At 67.0% G+C, this 20,421-nt stretch overlaps 2 protein-coding genes across 2 annotated transcripts; both read right to left on the reverse strand.

Annotated features, from left to right (window-relative positions):
* Positions 1-3,797: 3,797 nt before the first annotated feature.
* PYCR1 (pyrroline-5-carboxylate reductase 1) lies at positions 3,798-8,986 on the reverse strand. The gene is made up of 8 exons (XM_036412332.2): positions 8,922-8,986; positions 8,174-8,286; positions 7,941-8,011; positions 7,016-7,195; positions 6,592-6,813; positions 6,343-6,435; positions 6,044-6,207; positions 3,798-4,530 (listed from the first exon to the last, which is right to left on the reverse strand). The coding sequence occupies exons 2-8, from the start codon at positions 8,238-8,240 to the stop codon at positions 4,365-4,367; spliced, it is 963 nt and encodes a 320-aa protein (XP_036268225.1). The 5' UTR covers positions 8,241-8,286; positions 8,922-8,986; the 3' UTR covers positions 3,798-4,364.
* Positions 8,987-13,005: 4,019 nt separating this feature from the next.
* Positions 13,006-14,257, reverse strand: MYADML2 (myeloid associated differentiation marker like 2). Its single transcript, XM_036412344.2, has one exon. It carries the CDS (start codon positions 13,982-13,984, stop codon positions 13,067-13,069), a length of 918 nt encoding a protein of 305 aa, XP_036268237.1. The 5' UTR covers positions 13,985-14,257; the 3' UTR covers positions 13,006-13,066.
* Positions 14,258-20,421: the final 6,164 nt, after the last annotated feature.

Genomic DNA, 20,421 nt, shown 5'->3' on the forward strand with positions numbered 1-20,421 from the left:
CCACACCACCCACAGCCCACACCACCTACAGCCCCACGCCACCTACAGCCCACACCACCCACACCACCTACAGCCCACACCACCTACAGCCCACACCACCTACAGCCCACACCACCTACAGCCCACACCACCCACAGCCCACACCACCCACACCACCTACAGCCCACACCACCTACAGCCCACACCACCCACACCACCCACACCACCTAAAGCCCATACCACCTACAGCCCACACCACCTACAGCCCCACACCACCCACAGCCCACACCACCCACACCACCTACAGCCCACACCACCTACAGCCCACACCACCTACAGCCCACACCACCTAAAGCCCACACCACCTACAGCTCACACCACCCACACCACCTACAGCCCCACACCATCTACAACCCCACACCACCCACAGCCCACACCACCTACAGCCCCACGCCACCTACAGCCCACACCACCCACACCACCTACAGCCCACACCACCTACAGCCCACACCACCTACAGCCCTACACCACCCACACCGCCCACACCACCTACAGCCCACACCACCTACAGCCCCACACCACCTACAGCCCACACCACCTACAGCCCTACACCACCCACACCGCCCAACCACCTACAGCCCTACACCACCCACACTACCCACACCACCTACAGCCCCACACCATCTACAGCCCCACACCACCTACAGCCCACACCACCTACAGCCCACACCACCTACAGCCCTACACCACCCACACTACCTACAGCCCACACCACCCACAGCCCACACCACCCACACCACCTACAGCCCACACCACCTACAGCCCACACCACCCACACCACCTACAGCCCACACCACCTACAGCCCCACGCCACCTACAGCCCACACCACCCACACCACCTACAGCCCACACCACCTACAGCCCTACACCACCCACACTACCCACACCACCCACAGCCCACACCACCTACAGCCCCACGCCACCTACAGCCCACACCACCCACACCACCTACAGCCCACACCACCTACAGCCCACACCACCTACAGCCCACACCACCTACAGCCCACACCACCCACAGCCCACACCACCCACACCACCTACAGCCCACACCACCTACAGCCCACACCACCCACACCACCCACACCACCTAAAGCCCATACCACCTACAGCCCACACCACCTACAGCCCCACACCACCCACAGCCCACACCACCCACACCACCTACAGCCCACACCACCTACAGCCCACACCACCTACAGCCCACACCACCTAAAGCCCACACCACCTACAGCTCACACCACCCACACCACCTACAGCCCCACACCATCTACAACCCCACACCACCCACAGCCCACACCACCTACAGCCCCACGCCACCTACAGCCCACACCACCCACACCACCTACAGCCCACACCACCTACAGCCCACACCACCTACAGCCCTACACCACCCACACCGCCCACACCACCTACAGCCCACACCACCTACAGCCCCACACCACCTACAGCCCACACCACCTACAGCCCTACACCACCCACACCGCCCAACCACCTACAGCCCTACACCACCCACACTACCCACACCACCTACAGCCCCACACCATCTACAGCCCCACACCACCTACAGCCCACACCACCTACAGCCCACACCACCTACAGCCCTACACCACCCACACTACCTACAGCCCACACCACCCACAGCCCACACCACCCACACCACCTACAGCCCACACCACCTACAGCCCACACCACCCACACCACCTACAGCCCACACCACCTACAGCCCCACGCCACCTACAGCCCACACCACCCACACCACCTACAGCCCACACCACCTACAGCCCTACACCACCCACACTACCCACACCACCTACAGCCCCACACCACCTACAGCACCACACCACCTACAGCCCACACCACCCACACCACCTACAGCCCACACCACCTACAGCCCACACCACCCACACCACCCACACCACCTACAGCCCACACCACCCACACCACCTACAGCCCACACCACCTACAGCCCCACGCCACCTACAGCCCACACCACCCACACCACCTACAGCCCACACCACCTACAGCCCACGCCACCTACAGCCCCACACCACCTACAGCCCTACACCACCCACACCACCCACACCACCTACAGCCCACACCACCTACAGCCCTACACCACCTACAGCCCACACCACCTACAGCCCCACACCACCTACAGCCCACACCACCCACACCACCTACAGCCCACACCACCTACAGCCCACACCACCCACACCACCTACAACCCACACCACCTACAGCCCTACACCACCCACACCACCCACACCACCTACAGCCCACACCACCTACAGCCCTACACCACCTACAGCCCACACCACCTACAGCCCACACCACCTACAGCCCCACACCACCTACAGCCCACACCACCCACACCACCTACAGCCCACACCACCTACAGCCCCACGCCACCTACAGCCCACACCACCTACAGCCCCATGCCACCTACAGCCCACACCACCTACAGCCCTACACCACCTACAGCCCACACCACCTACAGCCCCACACCACCTACAGCCCACACCACCCACACCACCTACAGCCCACACCACCTACAGCCCCACGCCACCTACAGCCCACACCACCTACAGCCCCATGCCACCTACAGCCCACACCACCTACAGCCCTACACCACCTACAGCCCTACACCGCCCACACCACCTACAGCCCACACCACCTACAGCCCACACCACCTACAGCCCCACACCACCTACAGCCCACACCACCTATAGCCCACACCACCTACAGCCCCACACCACCTACAGCCCACACCACCTACAGCCCTACACCACCTACAGGCGCTCAGTGGGGGTGTGCCAACCTCTGGGCCACAGGCCTCCTCTGCTCTCTGGAACTGTTCCCTGACTGTGAACAAAGGGTGAGACCCCTGATCCCATAAGGCTCTGACCCTCAGCAGCGCGTGGGCCTCCCCCGGGAGTTAATTTTATGTGTGAGCGTGACTGGGACCCGGATGCCCCAATATTTGGCCCAATACACTGTGTCTGTGAGGGTGTTCCTGCAGGAGACTAAGTCGCAGGCTGGAACCCATCACCCTCTGTGATCTGTGACGTGGGTGGGCCTCCTCCAAGCAACAGGAGGCCCAAGGAAGCTGTCCGACCCCGAGAACCGTCTGCCTTCGGACACTCCGGACACACCAGCAGCCTGGGCTCTCCTGCCGAGGGCCTGGGAACCGGGGTGTCAGCTGTCTGGGTGTCCAGCCTGCCGCCGCCCTGCAGGGCAGCCTTGGTAGCCACTTCCTCTATACCCTCTCTCTCTGTAACCTCTGTGTTCTAACATCCTCTTTTCCTGCTCTTCTGGAGAACCCTAATGCCGCTGGCTCCCTTAGGGCCGCCACCCCACCTGCCTCGGCCGGGGTAAACCGGGGAGACACGTGCCCCCGTTACATCGGGATGGAGGGTGCAGAGGCTGGGCCCGCCCGCCAACGGGACGGCCCCCATCACACTCCTGGTGATGCGGCCTGAGGGGCCCCGCCCGTCCCTGCTCCCTGAGACTCACCTCCCACCCCCAGCCCGGCCACCTGGAAGCCGTGCGCTCCTTGCGCAGCCTCTCACATTACACCTGATCGCAGCGATGCTCTGGGCAGCTGGGGCCTCCCTCCACACGTGGTGACAACGTTAGAAGTTGGATATGGAAACCAGGTTTTTTGGTTTGTTTGTTTGATATTTTTATTGATTTCAGAGAGGAATGGAGAGGGAAAGAGATAGAAACATCAATGGTGAGAGAGAATCACCGATCAGCTGCCTCCTGCATGCCCCCTACTAGGGGTCAAGCCCCCTATCCAAGTATGTGCCCTTGACCAGAATCAAACCTGGGACCCTCCAATCCTGGGACCCTCTGCCCACACCAGCTAGGGTGAAACCAGCTTATTGAACCTAGGTCAGGAGTGGGAGGCAGAGGCCTGAGCGCTGTAGGGACCTTGGATGTCCACCTGCCCGAGGAGCCCTTTTCTCAGATGCCCAGCGGGAGCAAGGGGCAGCTGGCCGCTGGCCAAGCACCCAGGTCCCTCCCCTGAGGCCAGGACGCCGGGACCCTTGGGTCCCCTCGGACACTGAGGGGTGTCCCTGCGCCTGGAGGCTGTGGAACTGGCAGGCGTGGGACGGGGCTCCCTCCTGGGCTGGGCCTGCAGGGCAGGGAACCTGGGCCTCTGTGCTTAGGAGGGGCACGCCCCAGGACAGCTGACCCCGGAGGTGAGCCCCCTGGGAAGTGAGGGACCCCTCCCTGGCTACGACCCCGCTCCAGCCACGCAGACAGGACTCCCCGTGTGGCCGGGGCCTGGAGCGGCCGCCCGGCGCAGGAGAGGGGGGCCCTCAGTCCTCCTTGCCCCCGGGGGCCAGGCTGCGGGGGAGCAGCGTGGAGTGGCCCGAAGGGGCCGGCGCGGCCTCCGGAGGGGGGTCCAGCTTCACCTTGTCCAGGACGGTCTTCTTAATGGCAGCGGGCGAGACCTTCTCCTGGTCGGCCATGGACTGCAGCTCCCTGGGGGGGGCGACGGGGGTTGAGGATCAGGATCCACCTCCTCCAGCCCAGGCGTCCGCGAGGGGGAGGGAGCAAGGCCCGCAGCCGGGACAGGGACGCCCAGCCTGCACCCCCAACGCTGGCTTCCGTTCAGCGGTCACGGCCTCCGTCAAGCCGGGGCCTGCGCCAGGAGCCGCCCGTCTAACCTGCTAATCTCCCCGGCCAGGCCCGGAGGAGGGTTATCTCCAGGCCCACAGGGGCTCCGGCAGGACCCCGGGGAGGGCCCTGCAAACGGAACCGGCCCGGCCCCGCCCACCGCCCACCGTCCACCGCCCACCACCCACCGCCCGGCCAGGGCTCCACGCGTGTCTGCGGAGTGAGGGCTGAGCCTGCACCTGCGGCCAGGAGCCCTCGCTTCCCGATTCGCAGGCCGCGGGCCGGAGCAGAGGGGAGGGCCGGGCGTGCAGGCTGGAGGGGAGAGGGGAGGGGGGGCAGGAGGGAAGGGGAGGGGGAGGGGGGACGAGAGGGAAGGGGAGGGGGGAGGGGGAGGGGGAGGGGAGGGGAGGGGAGGGGGAGGGGGACGGAGGGGGAGGGGGACCGGAGGGAAGGGGAGGGGGAGGGGGACGGAGGGGGAGGGGGACCGGAGGGAAGGGGAGGGAAGGGGAGGGGGAGGGGACGGGAGGGAAGGGGAAGGGAGGGAAGGGGAGGGAGGGGGAGGGGGAGGGGGACGGGAGGGAAGGGGAGGGGGAGGGGGGACGGGAGGGAAGGGAGGGAAGGGGAGGGGGACGGGAGGGGAGGGGAGGGGAGGGGGAGGGGGGACGGGAGGGAAGGGGAGGGAAGGGGAGGGGGAGGGGGACGGGAGGGAAGGGGAGGGAGGGGGAGGGGGAGGGGGACGGGAGGGAAGGGGAGGGGAGGGGCAGGGGGAGGGGGACGGGAGGGAAGGGGAGGGAGGGGGAGGGGGGACGGGAGGGAAGGGGAGGGGAGGGGCAGGGGGAGGGGGACGGGAGGGAAGGGGAGGGGAGGGGGAGGGGGAGGGGGACGGGAGGGAAGGGGGGGGGGGGGGAGGGGGGACAGGAGGGAAGGGGAGGGAGGGGGAGGTGGAGGGGGACGGGAGGGAAGGGAGGGAAGGGGAGGGGGAGGGGGATGGGAGGGAAAGGGAGGGGAGGGAAGGGGAGGGAGGGGGAGGGGGATGGGAGGGAAGGGGAGGGGAGGGGCAGGGGGAGGGGGACGGGAGGGAAGGGGAGGGGAGGGGCAGGGGGAGGGGGACGGGAGGGAAGGGGAAGGGGGAGGGGGGACGGGAGGGAAGGGGAGGGAAGGGGAGGGAGAAGGGGACAGGAGGGAAGGGGAGGGGGGACGGGAGGGAAGGGGAGGGAAGGGGAGGGGGAGGGGGACGGGAGGGAAGGGGAGGGGGAGGGGGGACGGGAGGGAAGGGGAGGGAAGGGGAGGGGAGGGGGACGGGAGGGAAGGGGAGGGAGGGGCAGGGGGAGGGGGACGGGAGGGAAGGGGAGGGGAGGGGCAGGGGGAGGGTGCCCACCGGGTGCGGATGCAGGAGGCCTCCACGGCCTGGATGAGCAGCGAGCGGAAGCCCCCGCGCTCCAGCACGTGCAGGGCGTGGATGGTGGCGCCGCCCGGGGAGCAGACGTTGTCCTTGAGCTGCCCCGGGTGCTGCTCCGCGTCCAGCAGCATCTTGGCAGCACCCTGCGCGGGACACGAGAGAGAGGGAGTCGGCGGCTGGGGGCGCCCGCCACCGAGGCACGTGACCCCCTGCCCCCCACCCAGGGCACTGCCTCACCCCCCCGGGGGGCCCCGCCGGGGGCCGGGGAGCACACTGACCAGCAGGGCCTGGGCCCCGAGGCGGACGGCCAGGCGCCGGGGAAGCCCCATCTTCACGCCCCCGTCGGCCAGGGCGTCCAGGGCCGTGAATGCCTGCGGGGAGAAGGCGGCTGAGCCAGGGTCCCGCCGACCTCTGCTCCGGGCGAGGCTGGCCCCGCGGCTCTGCCCGAAGCGGGGGAGCCGGGAGGAGGAGGGGAAGGACTGGTGAAGGGCTGGAGGCCCTCCCGGCCCCCGCCCCATGGTGCTCACGTAGGCGGGCCCGCTGCCGCTGAGCCCGGTGACGGCGTCGATCAGGTCCTCCTCCACCTCGGCGCAGAAGCCCACGCTGCCCAGCAGCCGCTCCAGGAGCCGGCCGTCCTCCCCGTGGGCGTGGGTGCCCGTGGCGTACACCGTGGCGCCCTCCCGCACCACCACGGGCGTGTTGGTCATGCAGCGGATCACCTTGGGGGCCGGCTGGAAGGCCCGCAGCTTCTGCGGGAGGAACAGCGGGTGTCCCTCCCGGCCGGGCCCAGCGGGGTGCTGGGGGAAGGTGCGCACAGGCTCACCCTGAGCGTGTCCCGGTCCTCACGGGGCCCACACGCCCGTTTCCCGGCTGGGACCCGGAGGCCTGGCCGCGCGCGCGCGCGCGCGCGCACACACACACACACACCGCTCTCCCCGCACGCCCGCCCACCTTCTCGATGCTGCTGATGGCGACGCCGGCCGCGCAGGACACCACGAGGTGCCGGCTCTGCATGTGGGGGCCCAGCTCGTCCAGGATGAAGGGGATGATGTGCGGCTTCACCGCCAGGAAGAGCACGTCGCTGTGCCGCACCGTCTCCGTGTTGTGGGGCGTCAGGCTCACCCCCAGTTTCTGTGGGGGACGCCGAGGCGGGCTCAGTCCGCCCCCGGGGCTGGCCTGGCCCCCGGCCTCTCTCTCACCCGAAAGCCATCACGTGCACCAGCCCAGAGGCTGCTGGGTGAGGGCATGGCCGGGGCTCAGGGAACGGGGGGCTCTGACACCCCAACTGCCCCTCCCACCCAAAAGTAGAGGAAGCGCCCGGCCGGCGTGGCTCAGGGGCTGAGCATCGACCTATGAACCAGGGTTCGATTCCCGGTCAGGGCACAGGCCCAGGTTGTGGGCTCCATCCCCAGTGAGGGGCGTACAGGAGGCAGCCGATCAATGTTTCTTTCTCATCATGGATGTTTCTCTCTCTCCCTCTCCCTCTCCCTCCTGTCTGTCCCAGCCTCGGCCCACCCCACCCTGGGCTGCAGCCCAGCCCCCTGCCCTCTGCTCTGTGGGGTGAGTGGTGGCCCCAAGCTGGGCCCGTGCCCCACGCTTTGGCCCGGATCTCTAACTCGGCTACGGAGACCAACACTCTACCAGCCCCGGGAGTGTCTGGCCCGGCCGCACACCGGTCTGGCCCCAGCACCCCGTTTCCGACCAGCACCCCCTCCCCACCTGCTGCACAGGCGCCCACCACCCAGCCCCAGAGCAGACGGGGTCTGTGATGCTCTGGCCCAGGGCCACTCCTCGGGCTCCACACCCCCTGGGGCCACTGCCCTGCCCCCCAGGGACAGAGACACTGACCACTGACCGGCCCAGCCCCCGCGCTTACCCTGAGGGCAGACACCGTGGCCAGGTCCATGTCTGGGGAGCTGGCCATGATCTTGTGGGCGGCCAGGACGCCTGCAGGGACAGTTCCTCCCTCAAGGCCAGTTCCCAGGAGGGCGGGCAGGACTCCCAGCACCCAGGGTGAGAGCCCCCGCCCCCCAACATCCTGGGGCTGCGTTTCCCAGAGGCACCTCCTCCCCCAGACTGCAGAGGGCCCACCTCTGGCCACAGGACTACCTGCCGCGGTGAAGCCCTTGGCCAAGGCGAGGGCCAGCTGGCCGGCCCCGATGAAGCCCACGCTCATGGTGTCCGCTCCGCCCCCGGCCTCGGAGCTGGCGCTGCGGGAGCCCCTGCGGGAGCGGGCAGGTGCGGGGAGTCCGGGGGGCAGTGCCAGGCCCGGCCACCCCACCGCCTGCCGGCGCCGCCCCTCCCCAAACCGGCCTGACTTCCCCCTGGGCTGCCCCACAGCCCCGAACCCGGGAACTGCTCCGACTCCCCCGACAGCGGGACCCAGACCCCGACAGCGGGGCCCCGGACCCCAACTCCCCCCACAGCGGGGCCTCGACTTGGCTCCCCAACGTCCCGCGCACGGGGCGCAGGAGGAGCGCGGCCGCGAAGGGATCGGGGAGCGAGGGCGCCTGCAGCCCCCAGGGGCGACCCTCCCGCCCCCCCCCCCCGGTCCCCCACCCGGGGCCGGGGACGCCAAACCCCCGCGGCACCCCGGCGGCACCCCCTGCGGCACCCCCCGCGGCACCCCGCGCAGGACCCCCCGCAGCACCCCCCGCGGCACCCCGCGCAGGACCCCCCGCAGCACCCCCCGCAGACCCCGGCGGCTCCCCCGCGGCACCCCCCAGAGCACCCCCCGCGGCACCCGGGCGGCACCCCCCGCAGCACCCCCCAGAGCACCCCCCGCGGCACCCGGGCGGCACCCCCCGCGGCACCCCCCGCGGCACCCCGCGCAGAGCCCGGCCCGCGGCGCCCGTACCCGGTCCTCCGGCGCAGGTGGCCCCCCGCCCGCGGAGCAGCCGGCCACGCGGCATCCCCGCCCCGGCCCCGCCCCGAGGCCCCGCCCCCGCCGCTCCGGCCAATCCGCAGCGCGGCCGCTCGGGCGCCGGCCAATCAGGGGGCGCGGTGGCGGGGGGGGGGGGTTGCATCATCCACTCGCCGCGACCCCCGCCCCGCCGGCCCAGCCCGGGCTCCCGCCGCCCCCACCCGGGGGTCCGGCCCCCGGCCCCGGCCCCGGCCCCGGCCCCGGCCCCCGGCCCCGGCCCCGGCCCCGGCCCCGGCCCCTCCGGACCGCGCCTACGAGAGCCCCGCGCCCTGGAAACCCCGCCCCGCCCCGCGCCCCGGGGAACGGCCTCCCCGAGGACCCCCTGACCTGGCCCCGGCCCCCCAACCCGGGCCTCAGGACCACGCGGGGGGCCTGAGCGCGGCGGGAGGGGGCGGCGGGAGGGGGTCTGCAGGGAGCGGGCTGGACAGGGGCTCCCCCCTCGGACCTGGACCTGTGGGGGCGCCGGGGGGGACCCCACACCCGTTACTCACACGTCACGGCGTGTGGAGGGGCCCAGCTGGCACACTCTCCTGTGTTCCTGGTGGAGGTGACGGTGTGAGAGCGATTTGCCAAATGGAAACATCTAACATGTGTCACCGGTTTGAAACTTTCTTGTCGCTTAAAGTTCTGTGTGTGATTTTGTTTCCTGTTTGTCAGGATTTTTAATTGGTACGAGGAGGCTGGGAAGTGGGATGGGGGGCAGGCCTCAGCACGGAGGCTCAGGCGCCCGGGAAGTCTAGGTCCTGTCTGGTGCCCCAGCACCCCGTTCCCGCCCAGCACCCCCTCTCCACCGCTGCACCTGTGCCCATCACCCCGGGCCCAGAGCAGAGCGGGCTCTGTGAGAGGCTCCGGCCCAGGGCCCTGCTCCTTCCCCCCGCCCTCGCGGCCAGGCCCCCTTGGGAAGCTGCATGAGCTCAGGTCCTAGGCCTGCTGCCATGTCCGCCTGCCCAACAGGCTGCTCTGGCAGGTGGTAAACAGGGAGGTGATTCTGGACCCCCAGCTCCATGGACCCCGTCTCTCCTGACTGTCTGCAGGGTCCAGGGAAGCCCTGGGCCCCGGCCTCAGGGCGCACATGGCCGCAGCCCCACCAGGACACGCTCGGGGCTCATGGGAGCTGGTCTGAGTCGCGTGGGGTTTGGGCACGTCGGGGTCCCAGGCAGCAGCAGGGTTCAGGGGAGGTAGGAAATGATCCTGTGGACCGCTCGGCACCCACAGGATGCGGGGGGGATGAGGGGGACTGCCCTGCTTGGCCGGTTCTGGGGGTGAAATGACAAGTTGTCCTGAAACCTGGTCTCAGAACTCGCCGAGCCCGGGCAGAGGCAGGCCGGGGCTTTGACGCCGTGACCAGGCACCGTGTGGCGATCCCCCAGGGGTGGCTGTCGGGGGCCCCGTACCCTCTCCCAGGAAGGGGCTGCCGGGTGAGTCCCTCCTGACCACAGTCACAGGGAACAGAACCCTCTTCTTCAGAAAGTACCGTTTTTCTTTCCTTTAAGAAAATGTTCTCGCTGGTTTTTAGAGAGAGGAAGAGGGAGAGATGGGAACCTCGATGAGAGAACCCCCTGCACCCGGGCCTGTCCCTGACCGGAATCCAGCCAGGCCTTCCTGCTTCCTCGGTCCGCGCTCCCCCCGGGCCACCCGGCTGGCAGACAGCGCTGCTTTCCCGCAACCACAGCCAGTGACGGCCTGGAGCCCAGCCCTCCGGCCGGCCCCGGGGGCAGGCTCGGCAGGAGCACCCGCTGCTCTCCGGCCGGCACCCCCTCTGTCTCCCCTCGGGCCTGCGACAATTGGTGTGAGCGGGAACTGGGAAGTCGGTGACAGAGAACGTTCCAGAAGCTTGGCCGGAAGAGGAAGGACCACTGCGGCCCAGGCCTCCCTGTGAGCTGGGAGGGGTGTGGCCCACAGGCTCCTGTCACCTGGGACTGTCCCCCCAACCCCAGCCCCCCCCAGTGGCCCTCAGGACACCCCAGGACACGGCTGCTCCCCTCTTTGGGGATCTGCGGTTCAGCCAGCCCCACTGCCCTCTGGGTAAGGACCCCTCGAAGTGCCCTCCCCTCGGGCGGGCCCATGGACTCCCAGTCTGCTGGGTGCCCGGTGCCCACGGCGCTTGGGTCCTGCCACCCACAGTGGGCAGCACCCCTCTGTCCCCCACCAGGGCCCTGCACCCCTGCTGGGTGTGGGTCAGGGCGGTGCTGAGTGCGGGGGGAGGGGGCCGGGGGGTTCGTGTCATTCCATCCCTCCACGCTGGCTCTCACCCCTCCCTGGCCCCACGGCCACCTCCTCCCTGCCAGGCAGGGTCAGGCTCGTCTCCGCTGAGGATGGGGGCGAGGGGGCCCAGGAGGTCAGAGACCACTGGCCAGAGCCGGGTGTGAGTGAGCACGGCCTTTATTTCCTGCCCAGGCCCCGGGCCGGCCGGGCTCTCCGTGGAGGAAGCTGGCGGGCGGGGCCCCAGGGGCCCTGTGGCCAGCGGCCAGGCGGACGGGCACTGGAGCAGACGGAGGTTGCGGGCTGGGAGCACCAGGGAGGCTCCGGGCCGGCTCGGTGTCTGCGCGGCTGCCTGCCAGCCTCCCGGGGCCACAGCCCGGCCTGGGGCCGGGGGCGGGCACCTGCTGGGAACAGCTTCTCCGCGGCTCAGATGGCGCTGCTGCTGCTGCTGCTGCTGCTGCTGCGGGTCCCGCAGGCGCCTGTTCCCCTCCAGCCGCGGGCCCGGCCACACCACCGTCCTGGCTCCGTCCCCCTCTCCGTGGCCGGTGAGGCCGGTGAGCTGGGTCATGGTTCCGGCTCCTTCCCCAGGAGCTGCAGGGCCCCCTCGGGCCTGGCTCCCTGCTCTGAGCTGCCCCTGACGGCCACGCCACCGTCCTGCTCCACACCCCCCTCTCCAGCCCCTCCCACACCCTGGAACTGTCTCTTTCAGCTTCACTGAGTTCAGCCCGAGTGCGGGCTGCTGACTCTCCCGGGAACCCCTGCGCAGAGGGTGTCACAGCAGCACCTGCCTCCCCACGTCTCCTGAGTGACGGGGGCCATCAGGGAGCCAGAGGCCAGGCCCTGGAGAGACAGAGAGAGAGAGAGAGGAAGAGAGATAGACAGAGAGACAGGGAGAGAAAGAGACAAAGAGAGGGAGAGACAGAGACAGAGAAAGACAGGGAGAGAGGCAGAGACGGGGAGAGATGGAGCTGGAGGCGAATTCCTGTAAGTTATAATAAAATGCAAAAGGTCCTCGGAAGGTCCAGGGGCTTCCTATTCAGCCGGAATAGCCGAAAGCATTTCCCCAAACCTGAAAACCAGCATGTGATCACCTGCAACAGCCGGAGGCAGCTCCCCCTACCTGATAATGCCTACTGCACACCAAACCGTGCACCGCGCACCACACCGCGCACCACACCGCGCACCGCACCGCGCACCACACCACACCGCGCCTTTGGTGTTTGTCTGCTTTGCCTCAGGGCAGTAGTCAGCAAACTCGCGAGTCCACAGAGCCAAATATCAGCAGTACAGATTGATGTTTCTTTGGAGAGCCACATTTTTTAAACTTAAACTTTTTCTAACGCCACTTCTTCAACACAGACTCGCCCAGGCTGCCGTATTTTGTGGAAGAGCCACACTCAAGGGGCCAGAGAGCCGCATGTGGCTCTCGAGCCACAGTTTGCCAACCACTGCTTTAGGGCAATTTGTGTCCAGAGATTAGGAAACTTATTGAAGCTAGGTCTCCTCTGGCTCCCAAAAAGCCTCCCGAACTTTTATTTTACGTCTAGTCCTTTCATTCATTAACATGCAGCCCTTCTCCAGATCCCTGAGCCTTCCTAATGCTGGGAAGCACCCCACAGACAGGGCCAGGGAGGGACAGAGACAGGGAGAGGCAGAGACAGGGAAAGAATAGAGACAGGGAGACAGAGAGGGAGACAGGGAGGGCTGGGCTGGGACTGCCTGGTGACAGTCCCTCTGGGATCTTGCTCAGGCCCTGCACCTGGGGTCCTGCTCAGTCCCCCTCCAAGCTGGCTCTGCTGCCCGGAGTCCTCCTCCCCGGCCGGCCGCGCCCTCGCGGTGCCCAGCGTCCGTCCGGGAGCAGGGGCGGCGGCGGCCCGCTACGGGGCGGGCACGAAGCGAATCCGCTGGGAGTAGGCCAGGTCGGCCACGTAGAGCAGCAGGTTGACGTAGGTGAAGATGGCCACCACCAGCCGGCTGTCCCAGGCGCAGCGGCCGCGGGCGCAGTCCGGGGGCCGCCAGGGTTCGCCGTACTTGGGGTCGAAGCAGAAGACGGGCCAGACGACGGCAGCGCTGAGGTAGAGCAGCACGGCCAGGAAGGTGTGGACGGCCACGGCGTGCTCGAAGGGGCCGCTCGCGTGGCCCAGCACGCTCAGCGCCACCACGGCCGCCGTGGCCAGGAAGCACAGGCCGTAGACGGCCACGCACCACTGGGTGGCCGCGTGGCGCCGGTAGCCGGCGGCGTCCTGGGCCAGCGCCCCGAAGACGATGCAGGCCACGAAGGCCTGGACGATCTTGAGGAGCCCGGACACCGTGGCCATGTAGCTGGCCACCTGGCCGGGCCGGGCGCGGGTCAGGGCCACCTCGGCCGCGTAGGCCAGGAACAGCAGCCCGGCGAAGACGCTGGCGGCCAGCCGGAAGTCCCGGGCGGCGCAGCCCGCGGGCGCGGGCGGGCACTGCAGGCGGGCGAAGTGCAGCGGGTAGAGGACGGCGGCCGTGGCCGACAGCAGCGCGGCCAGCATGGCGAAGGCGGCCGTGAAGTTGCCCCAGGAGAGGCGCAGGCAGCAGTGCAGCCGGGTCACCTCGCAGCCGAGCACCAGGCCCGAGAGGGCGAAGCAGAAGCCCCAGGCGGCCATGCAGAAGGCGCCCTGCGCGCCCGGGAAGCCGCCGCGGTGGGCCACCAGGCTGAGGGTGCTGCAGCCGAAGGCCAGCTGCAGCACGCGGGCCGTGCCCACCGGGGAGGTCAGCGCGCCCAGGTGCAGGTACCCGCCCCCGGGGGGCTCCATGGCGCTGCCCATCGGACGGACGGACGGACGGACGCCCGCCTCCTGGCTCCCAGCGGCCGGGGGGCTCCTGCCGGGCGGGGCCGCTCCGTCTCCTTCGGCTTCGGCGGCGCTGCGGGTGCCGGCGGCTGCAGTGGCTGGGACGCCCGTGACATTGCAGGGAGCAGCTGGCTATAAATAGGCGGGTGATCAGAGCCTGGGAATAGCAGCCGGTGCCCCTGCCAGGGGGACACCTGACCGCGTCCCATTCCAGCCCTGCCCGGACCGTTAACCCCGGCTGCCGGCTCCGCCTCCCGGCAGCCCCGGCCTCTGTCCGCGGCTCCTGGTCCGGCAGGGCGGGCGGGGGAGGGGCGCCGAGACGGGCCGGTCACTGTCCCTGCAGCTCCAGCCTCCAGGCCGGACCCAAGGGGGAGGGTGCCGGAAGGTGAGGGCGGCAGGAGCGGGGAGGGGCGGGTTGGGGGTGGCTGGGTCCAGACCCAGACGGTTGCAGGACCGGCTGGCATGGTCCAGGGCCCTGTCTCTGCTCTGCTGCTCAGGTGGGGGTGGGGGTGGGGGTGGGGGTGGAGGGAGAGAGCCTGGGGAAGGGAGGGGCTCCTGGGGCCGCCCTAGTTCTCCTCCAGCCCCAGCCTGCCCCGGGCGGAGCTGTAGTTATTGTTATGGGGGGCATTATGGAGTTGTTATTGTGGGGGGCATTATGGAGTGTTATTGTGGGGGGCATTATGGAGTTGTTATTGTGGGGGCATTATGGAGTTGTTATTGTGGGGGCATTATGGAGTTATTATTATGGGGGGCATTATGGAGTTATTATTGTGGGGGGCATTATGGAGTTATTATGGGGGGCATTATGGAGTTGTTATTGTGGGGGGCATTATGGAGTTGTTATTGTGGGGGGCATTATGGAGTTGTTATTGTGGGGGGCATTATGGAGTTGTTATTGTGGGGGGCATTATGGAGTTATTATTATGGGGGGCATTATGGAGTTGTTATTGTGGGGGGCATTATGGAGTTGTTATTGTGGGGGGCATTATGGAGTTGTTATTGTGGGGGGCATTATGGAGTTGTTATTGTGGGGGGCATTATGGAGTTATTATTATGGGGGGCATTATGGAGTTGTTATTGTGGGGGACATTATGGAGTTGTTATTGTGGGGGGCATTATGGAGTTGTTATTATGGGGGCATTATGGAGTTGTTATTGTGGGGGGCATTATGGAGTTGTTATTGTGGGGGGCATTATGGAGTTGTTATTGTGGGGGGCATTATGGAGTTGTTATTGTGGGGGGCATTATGGAGTTATTATTATGGGGGGCATTATGGAGTTGTTATTGTGGGGGACATTATGGAGTTGTTATTGTGGGGGGCATTATGGAGTTGTTATTATGGGGGCATTATGGAGCGCTCACTTGTCCCTATCTGACATGTGAGCGCCTGGGAGAAACTCAGCCCCCTCTTTTCAGGCTGAAATAGTAAAATGTATGAAACTGAAAATAAAAACATTTCTTTCTGAGTGTGGGAGTTGGAATACCCCAACCCCCATCAAGGCTGGTTTAGACCACTATGAGGACCATGTGTGTGAGTGTGTGTGTGTGTGTGCGCGCGCGCGTGTGTGTATGTATGAATGTGTGAGTGTGTGTATGTGTGTGTGCATGAGTGTGTGTGTGAGTGTGTGTGTACATGAATGTGTTTGTGTGTGTGTGTATGAATGTGTGAGTGTGTGTGTGTGTGAATGTGAATGTGTGTGTGAGTGTGTGTGTACATGAATGTGTGAATGTGTGTGTGTATGAATGTGTGAGTGTGTGTGTGCGTGTGTGTAAATATGTGTGTATGAATATGTGAGTGTGTGTGTGTGTAAGAGTGTGTGTGTGAATGTAAATGTGTGCGAGAGTGTGTACATGAATGTGTGAGTATGTGTGTGTGTATAAATGTGTGAGAGTGTGTGTGTGTGTGAGTGTGTGTGTGTAAGAGTGTATGTGTGAATGTATGAATGTGAATGTGTGTGTGAGGGTGTGTGTGTATGAATGTGTGTGTGAGTGTGTGTGAAAGTGTGAGTGTATGTGTGTGTATGAATGTGTGAGTGTGTGTGTGTAATTACATAAATATGTCTATTTCCCCCACTTTCATTCAGAAAGGCTCATATTCACGGAAGCATTGCGAAATATCACAATGAGCATATTTTCCCCTAGGCCACTGGTCGGCAAACTTAGTCAACAGAGCAGGACAACAATTGAAATTTCCTTTGAGAGCCAAATTTTTAAAACTTAAACTTCTGCTGAAACCGGTTTTGCCCAGTGGTTAGAGCGTCAGCCTGCAGACTGAGGGGTCCCAGGTTCGATTCCAGTCGGGGGCATATACCTTGGTTGTGGGGGGTGTGCAGGAAGCAGCTGGTCGATGTTTCTCTCATCAATGTTTCTAGCTCTCTGTCCCTCTCCCTTCCTCTCTGTGGAAAATCAATTTAAAAAAAACACACAAACTTCTTCTAATGCCACTTCTTCAGAATAGACTCGCCCAGGCCGAGTATTTTGTGGAGGAGCCACACTCAAGGGGCCAAAGAGCCACATGTGGCTCGAGAGCCAGTTTGCCGACCATGGCTGTAGGCCAACGCTCCATCCACTGAGCCAGACTGACGGGGGCAGAAGAGAATGAGGGGCCCAGGGCGGCGTGGGGCCAGGCATCCAGGCTGAGGGAGAGCAGGAGCTCCTGGACGCAGGCTCGGTGGCCAGTGCTCAGGGAGGGCGGGCGGCTGGCCGTAGTCTGCGGGGCCCGGGCAGCTGAGCGGGGCCGGGGCGGCCTGGCGGGTTCCGGGCGGCCGGGCGGGTTCGGGGCGGCCGGGCGGGTTCGGGGCGGCCTGGCGGGTTCCGGGCGGCCGGGCAGGGTGGGGGGACCGAGCAGGTTCCTGGTGGCCGTGCGGGTTCGGGGCGGCTGGCCAGAGTCTGCGGGGCCGGGGCAGCTGAGCGTGGCCGGGGCGGCCTGGCGGGTTCCGGGTGGCCGTGCGGGTTCGGGGCGGCCGGGCGGGGTGGGGGGACCGAGCGGGTTCCTGGTGGCCGTGCGGGTTCGGGGCGGCCTGGCGGGTTCCGGGCGGCTGGCCGGAGTCTGTGGGGCCGGGCAGCTGAGCGGGGCCGGGGGTGGAAGCGGCTCTGGGAGCGAAGGGAAGGGACCGGCAGCCGGCGCGTCCTGCTGGCCTTCAGACCCTCCCGGTCGTGGTTAACACGTGCAGTTTGGAGTCAGTGTTGACTCTGAGTTTAAGTTCCATCGCCAGGCCCGGGCAGCGAAGGTCGCTCTTCCCGTCGGGGGAAGCAGGGTCACGGCTGGCTGAGTGCCTGCGCATTTTATGTTGCAAACCGGGGGGAACGGAGGGCCTGGCCCGTGTGGCTCAGTGGCTACAGCGTCGGCCTGCGGGCTGAAGGGTTCCAGGTTCGATCCGGTCAGGGGCATGAACCTTGGTTGCGGTCACATCCCCGGTGGGGGGTGTGCAGGAGGCAGCTGCTCGATGTTTCTCTCTCATCGATGTTTCTGACCCTCTATCCCTCTCCCTCTCTGTAAAAAGTAAATAAAATATTTTGGGGGGGGGAACTTGGCCATGAGGTACGGTGGGCACAGGGGGGTCTCAGCCATCCTCTGCGCCCCCGCCGAGCCCCTCCCTTCACGGCCCAGCCCCCGGCTGCCAGCAGCCCCACTCCCGCTGCTGCGGCTCCCATGGCTGATGGCCCTGCCCCGCTTGCACCCCCTGATGGCGCGGAGCGATAGGGCTGGTGCCAGTGCGGATGTGAGCGGCGGCGCAGTCAGTGGGGGTGGGCAGCAGCTGCTGACTTGGTCGCCCCTCAGGAGCAGGAGGTGGAGAAGCCCTAGGGGTGACGGGCCCCCGCTCGCACTGCTGACGATGCTCACCATGTTCCGTGCTGCCATGTTACACATGCACCCCCTGGGGGGCATGCAATCATAGCAACTGGCTGTTCAGTTGTTGGGTTGTTCTGCTGTTCAGTCTATTTGCATATTAGGTTTTGTGTGTGTGTGTGTAAAACGTTATTTCCTTTTTTACAAAATTAATTTCAGAGAGGAAGGAAGAGGGCGACAGAACATCCATGGTGAGAGAGAATCACTGATGGGCTGCCTCCTGCACGCCCCCCACTGGGTGGAGCTGGCAGCCGCTGGGCTGGTGACCATGTTTTGACTGGAGATGCCGGTGGCGACACCTTCCAGAGTGCAAATGCTGAGCCGGCGAGACCGTCCCGGTGAGACCCGCACACCCGGTGAGACAGACTGTCCCTGGAAGGCCCGCACACCCGGCGAGACCCGCACACCCGGGGAGACCGTCCCTGCAAGGCCCGCACACCCGGTGAGACAGACCGTCCCTGCGAGACCCACACACCCGGTGAGACCCTCACACCCAGTGAGACCGTCCCTGCGAGACCCACACACCCGGTGAGACCCTCACACCCAGTGAGACCGTCCCTGCGAGACCCACACACCCGGTGAGACCCTCACACCCAGTGAGACCGTCCCTGTGAGACCCGCACACCCAGTGAGACCCGCACACCCGGTGAGACCCGCACACCTGGTGAGACAGACCGTCCCTGCGAGACCCGCACACCCGGTGAGACCCGCACACCCGGTGAGACCCGCACACCCGGGGAGACCCGCACACCCAGTGAGACCCGCACACCTGGTGAGACAGACCGTCCCTGCGAGACCCGCACACCCGGTGAGACCGTCCCTGTGAGACCCGCACACCCGGTGAGACCGTCCCTGTGAGACCCGCACACCCGGTGAGACTGTCCCGGTGAGACCCGCATACCCGGCGAGACCGTCCCTGTGAGACCCGCACACCCGGCGAGACCCGCACACCCGGCGAGACCCGCACACCCGGTGAGACCCGCACACCCGGTGAGACCCGCACACCCGGTGAGACCCGCACACCCGGGGAGACCCGCACACCCGGTGAGACCCGCACACCCGGGGAGACCCGCACACCCAGTGAGACCGTCCCTGTGAGACCCGCACACCCGGCGAGACAGACCGTCCCTGCGAGACCCGCACACCCGGTGAGACCCACACACCCTGCGAGACCCGCACACCCGGTGAGACCCACACACCCGGTGAGACCCACACACCCGGCGAGACCCGCACACCCGGCGAGACCCGCACACCCGGGGAGACCGTCCCTGTGAGACCCGCACACCCGGTGAGACCGTCCCTGTGAGACCCGCACACCCGGCGAGACCCGCACACCCGGCGAGACCCGCACACCCGGCGAGACCCGCACACCCAGGGAGACCCGCACACCCGGCGAGACCCGCACACCCGGCGAGACCCGCACACCCGGGGAGACCCGCACACCCGGGGAGACCCGCACACCCGGTGAGACCCGCACACCCGGTGAGACCCGCACACCCGGGGAGACCCGCACACCCAGTGAGACCGTCCCTGTGAGACCCGCACACCCGGCGAGACAGACCGTCCCTGCGAGACCCGCACACCCGGTGAGACCCACACACCCTGCGAGACCCGCACACCCGGTGAGACCCACACACCCGGTGAGACCCACACACCCGGCGAGACCCGCACACCCGGCGAGACCCGCACACCCGGCGAGACCCGCACACCCGGCGAGACCCGCACACCCGGGGAGACCCGCACACCCGGCGAGACCCGCACACCCGGCGAGACCCGCACACCCGGGGAGACCGTCCCTGTGAGACCCGCACACCCGGTGAGACCGTCCCTGTGAGACCCGCACACCCGGTGAGACCGTCCCTGTGAGACCCGCACACCCGGGGAGACCGTCCCTGTGAGACCCGCACACCCGGTGAGACCGTCCCTGTGAGACCCGCACACCCGGCGAGACCCGCACACCCGGCGAGACCCGCACACCCGGCGAGACCCGCACACCCGGCGAGACCCGCACACCCGGGGAGACCTGCACACCCGGTGAGACCCGCACACCCGGTGAGACGTCCTGGTGAGACCCGCACACCCGGCGAGACCCGCACACCCGGCGAGACCCGCACACCCGGGGAGACCGTCCCTGTGAGACCCGCACACCCGGTGAGACCGTCCCTGTGAGACCCGCACACCCGGTGAGACCGTCCCTGTGAGACCCGCACACCCGGGGAGACCGTCCCTGTGAGACCCGCACACCCGGTGAGACCGTCCCTGTGAGACCCGCACACCCGGCGAGACCCGCACACCCGGCGAGACCCGCACACCCGGCGAGACCCGCACACCCGGCGAGACCCGCACACCCGGGGAGACCTGCACACCCGGTGAGACCCGCACACCCGGTGAGACGTCCTGGTGAGACCCGCACACCCGGCGAGACCCGCACACCCGGCGAGACCCGCACACCCGGGGAGACCGTCCCTGTGAGACCCGCACACCCGGGGAGACCCGCACACTCGGTGAGACCGTCCCTGTGAGACCCGCACACCCGGGGAGACCCGCACACTCGGTGAGACCG

This window comes from Pipistrellus kuhlii, unplaced genomic scaffold, assembly GCF_014108245.1.
Source record: "Pipistrellus kuhlii isolate mPipKuh1 unplaced genomic scaffold, mPipKuh1.p scaffold_m20_p_44, whole genome shotgun sequence".
Lineage (NCBI taxonomy): Eukaryota > Metazoa > Chordata > Mammalia > Chiroptera > Vespertilionidae > Pipistrellus > Pipistrellus kuhlii.

Excerpts from the sequence above, each read along its gene's own strand:
- MYADML2 (XM_036412344.2), bottom strand. The coding sequence starts at position 13,984 with ATGGGCAGCGCCATGGAGCCCCCCGGGGGCGGGTACCTGCACCTGGGC.
- PYCR1 (XM_036412332.2), bottom strand. The coding sequence starts at position 8,240 with ATGAGCGTGGGCTTCATCGGGGCCGGCCAGCTGGCCCTCGCCTTGGCC. Across the intron at positions 7,196-7,940 it reads CCACGGTGTCTGCCCTCAGG|AAACTGGGGGTGAGCCTGAC; the intron begins GTAAGCGCGGGG and ends CGTCCCCCACAG. Across the intron at positions 4,531-6,043 it reads GCCTCCTGCATCCGCACCCG|GGAGCTGCAGTCCATGGCCG; the intron begins GTGGGCACCCTC and ends CGCCCCCCCCAG.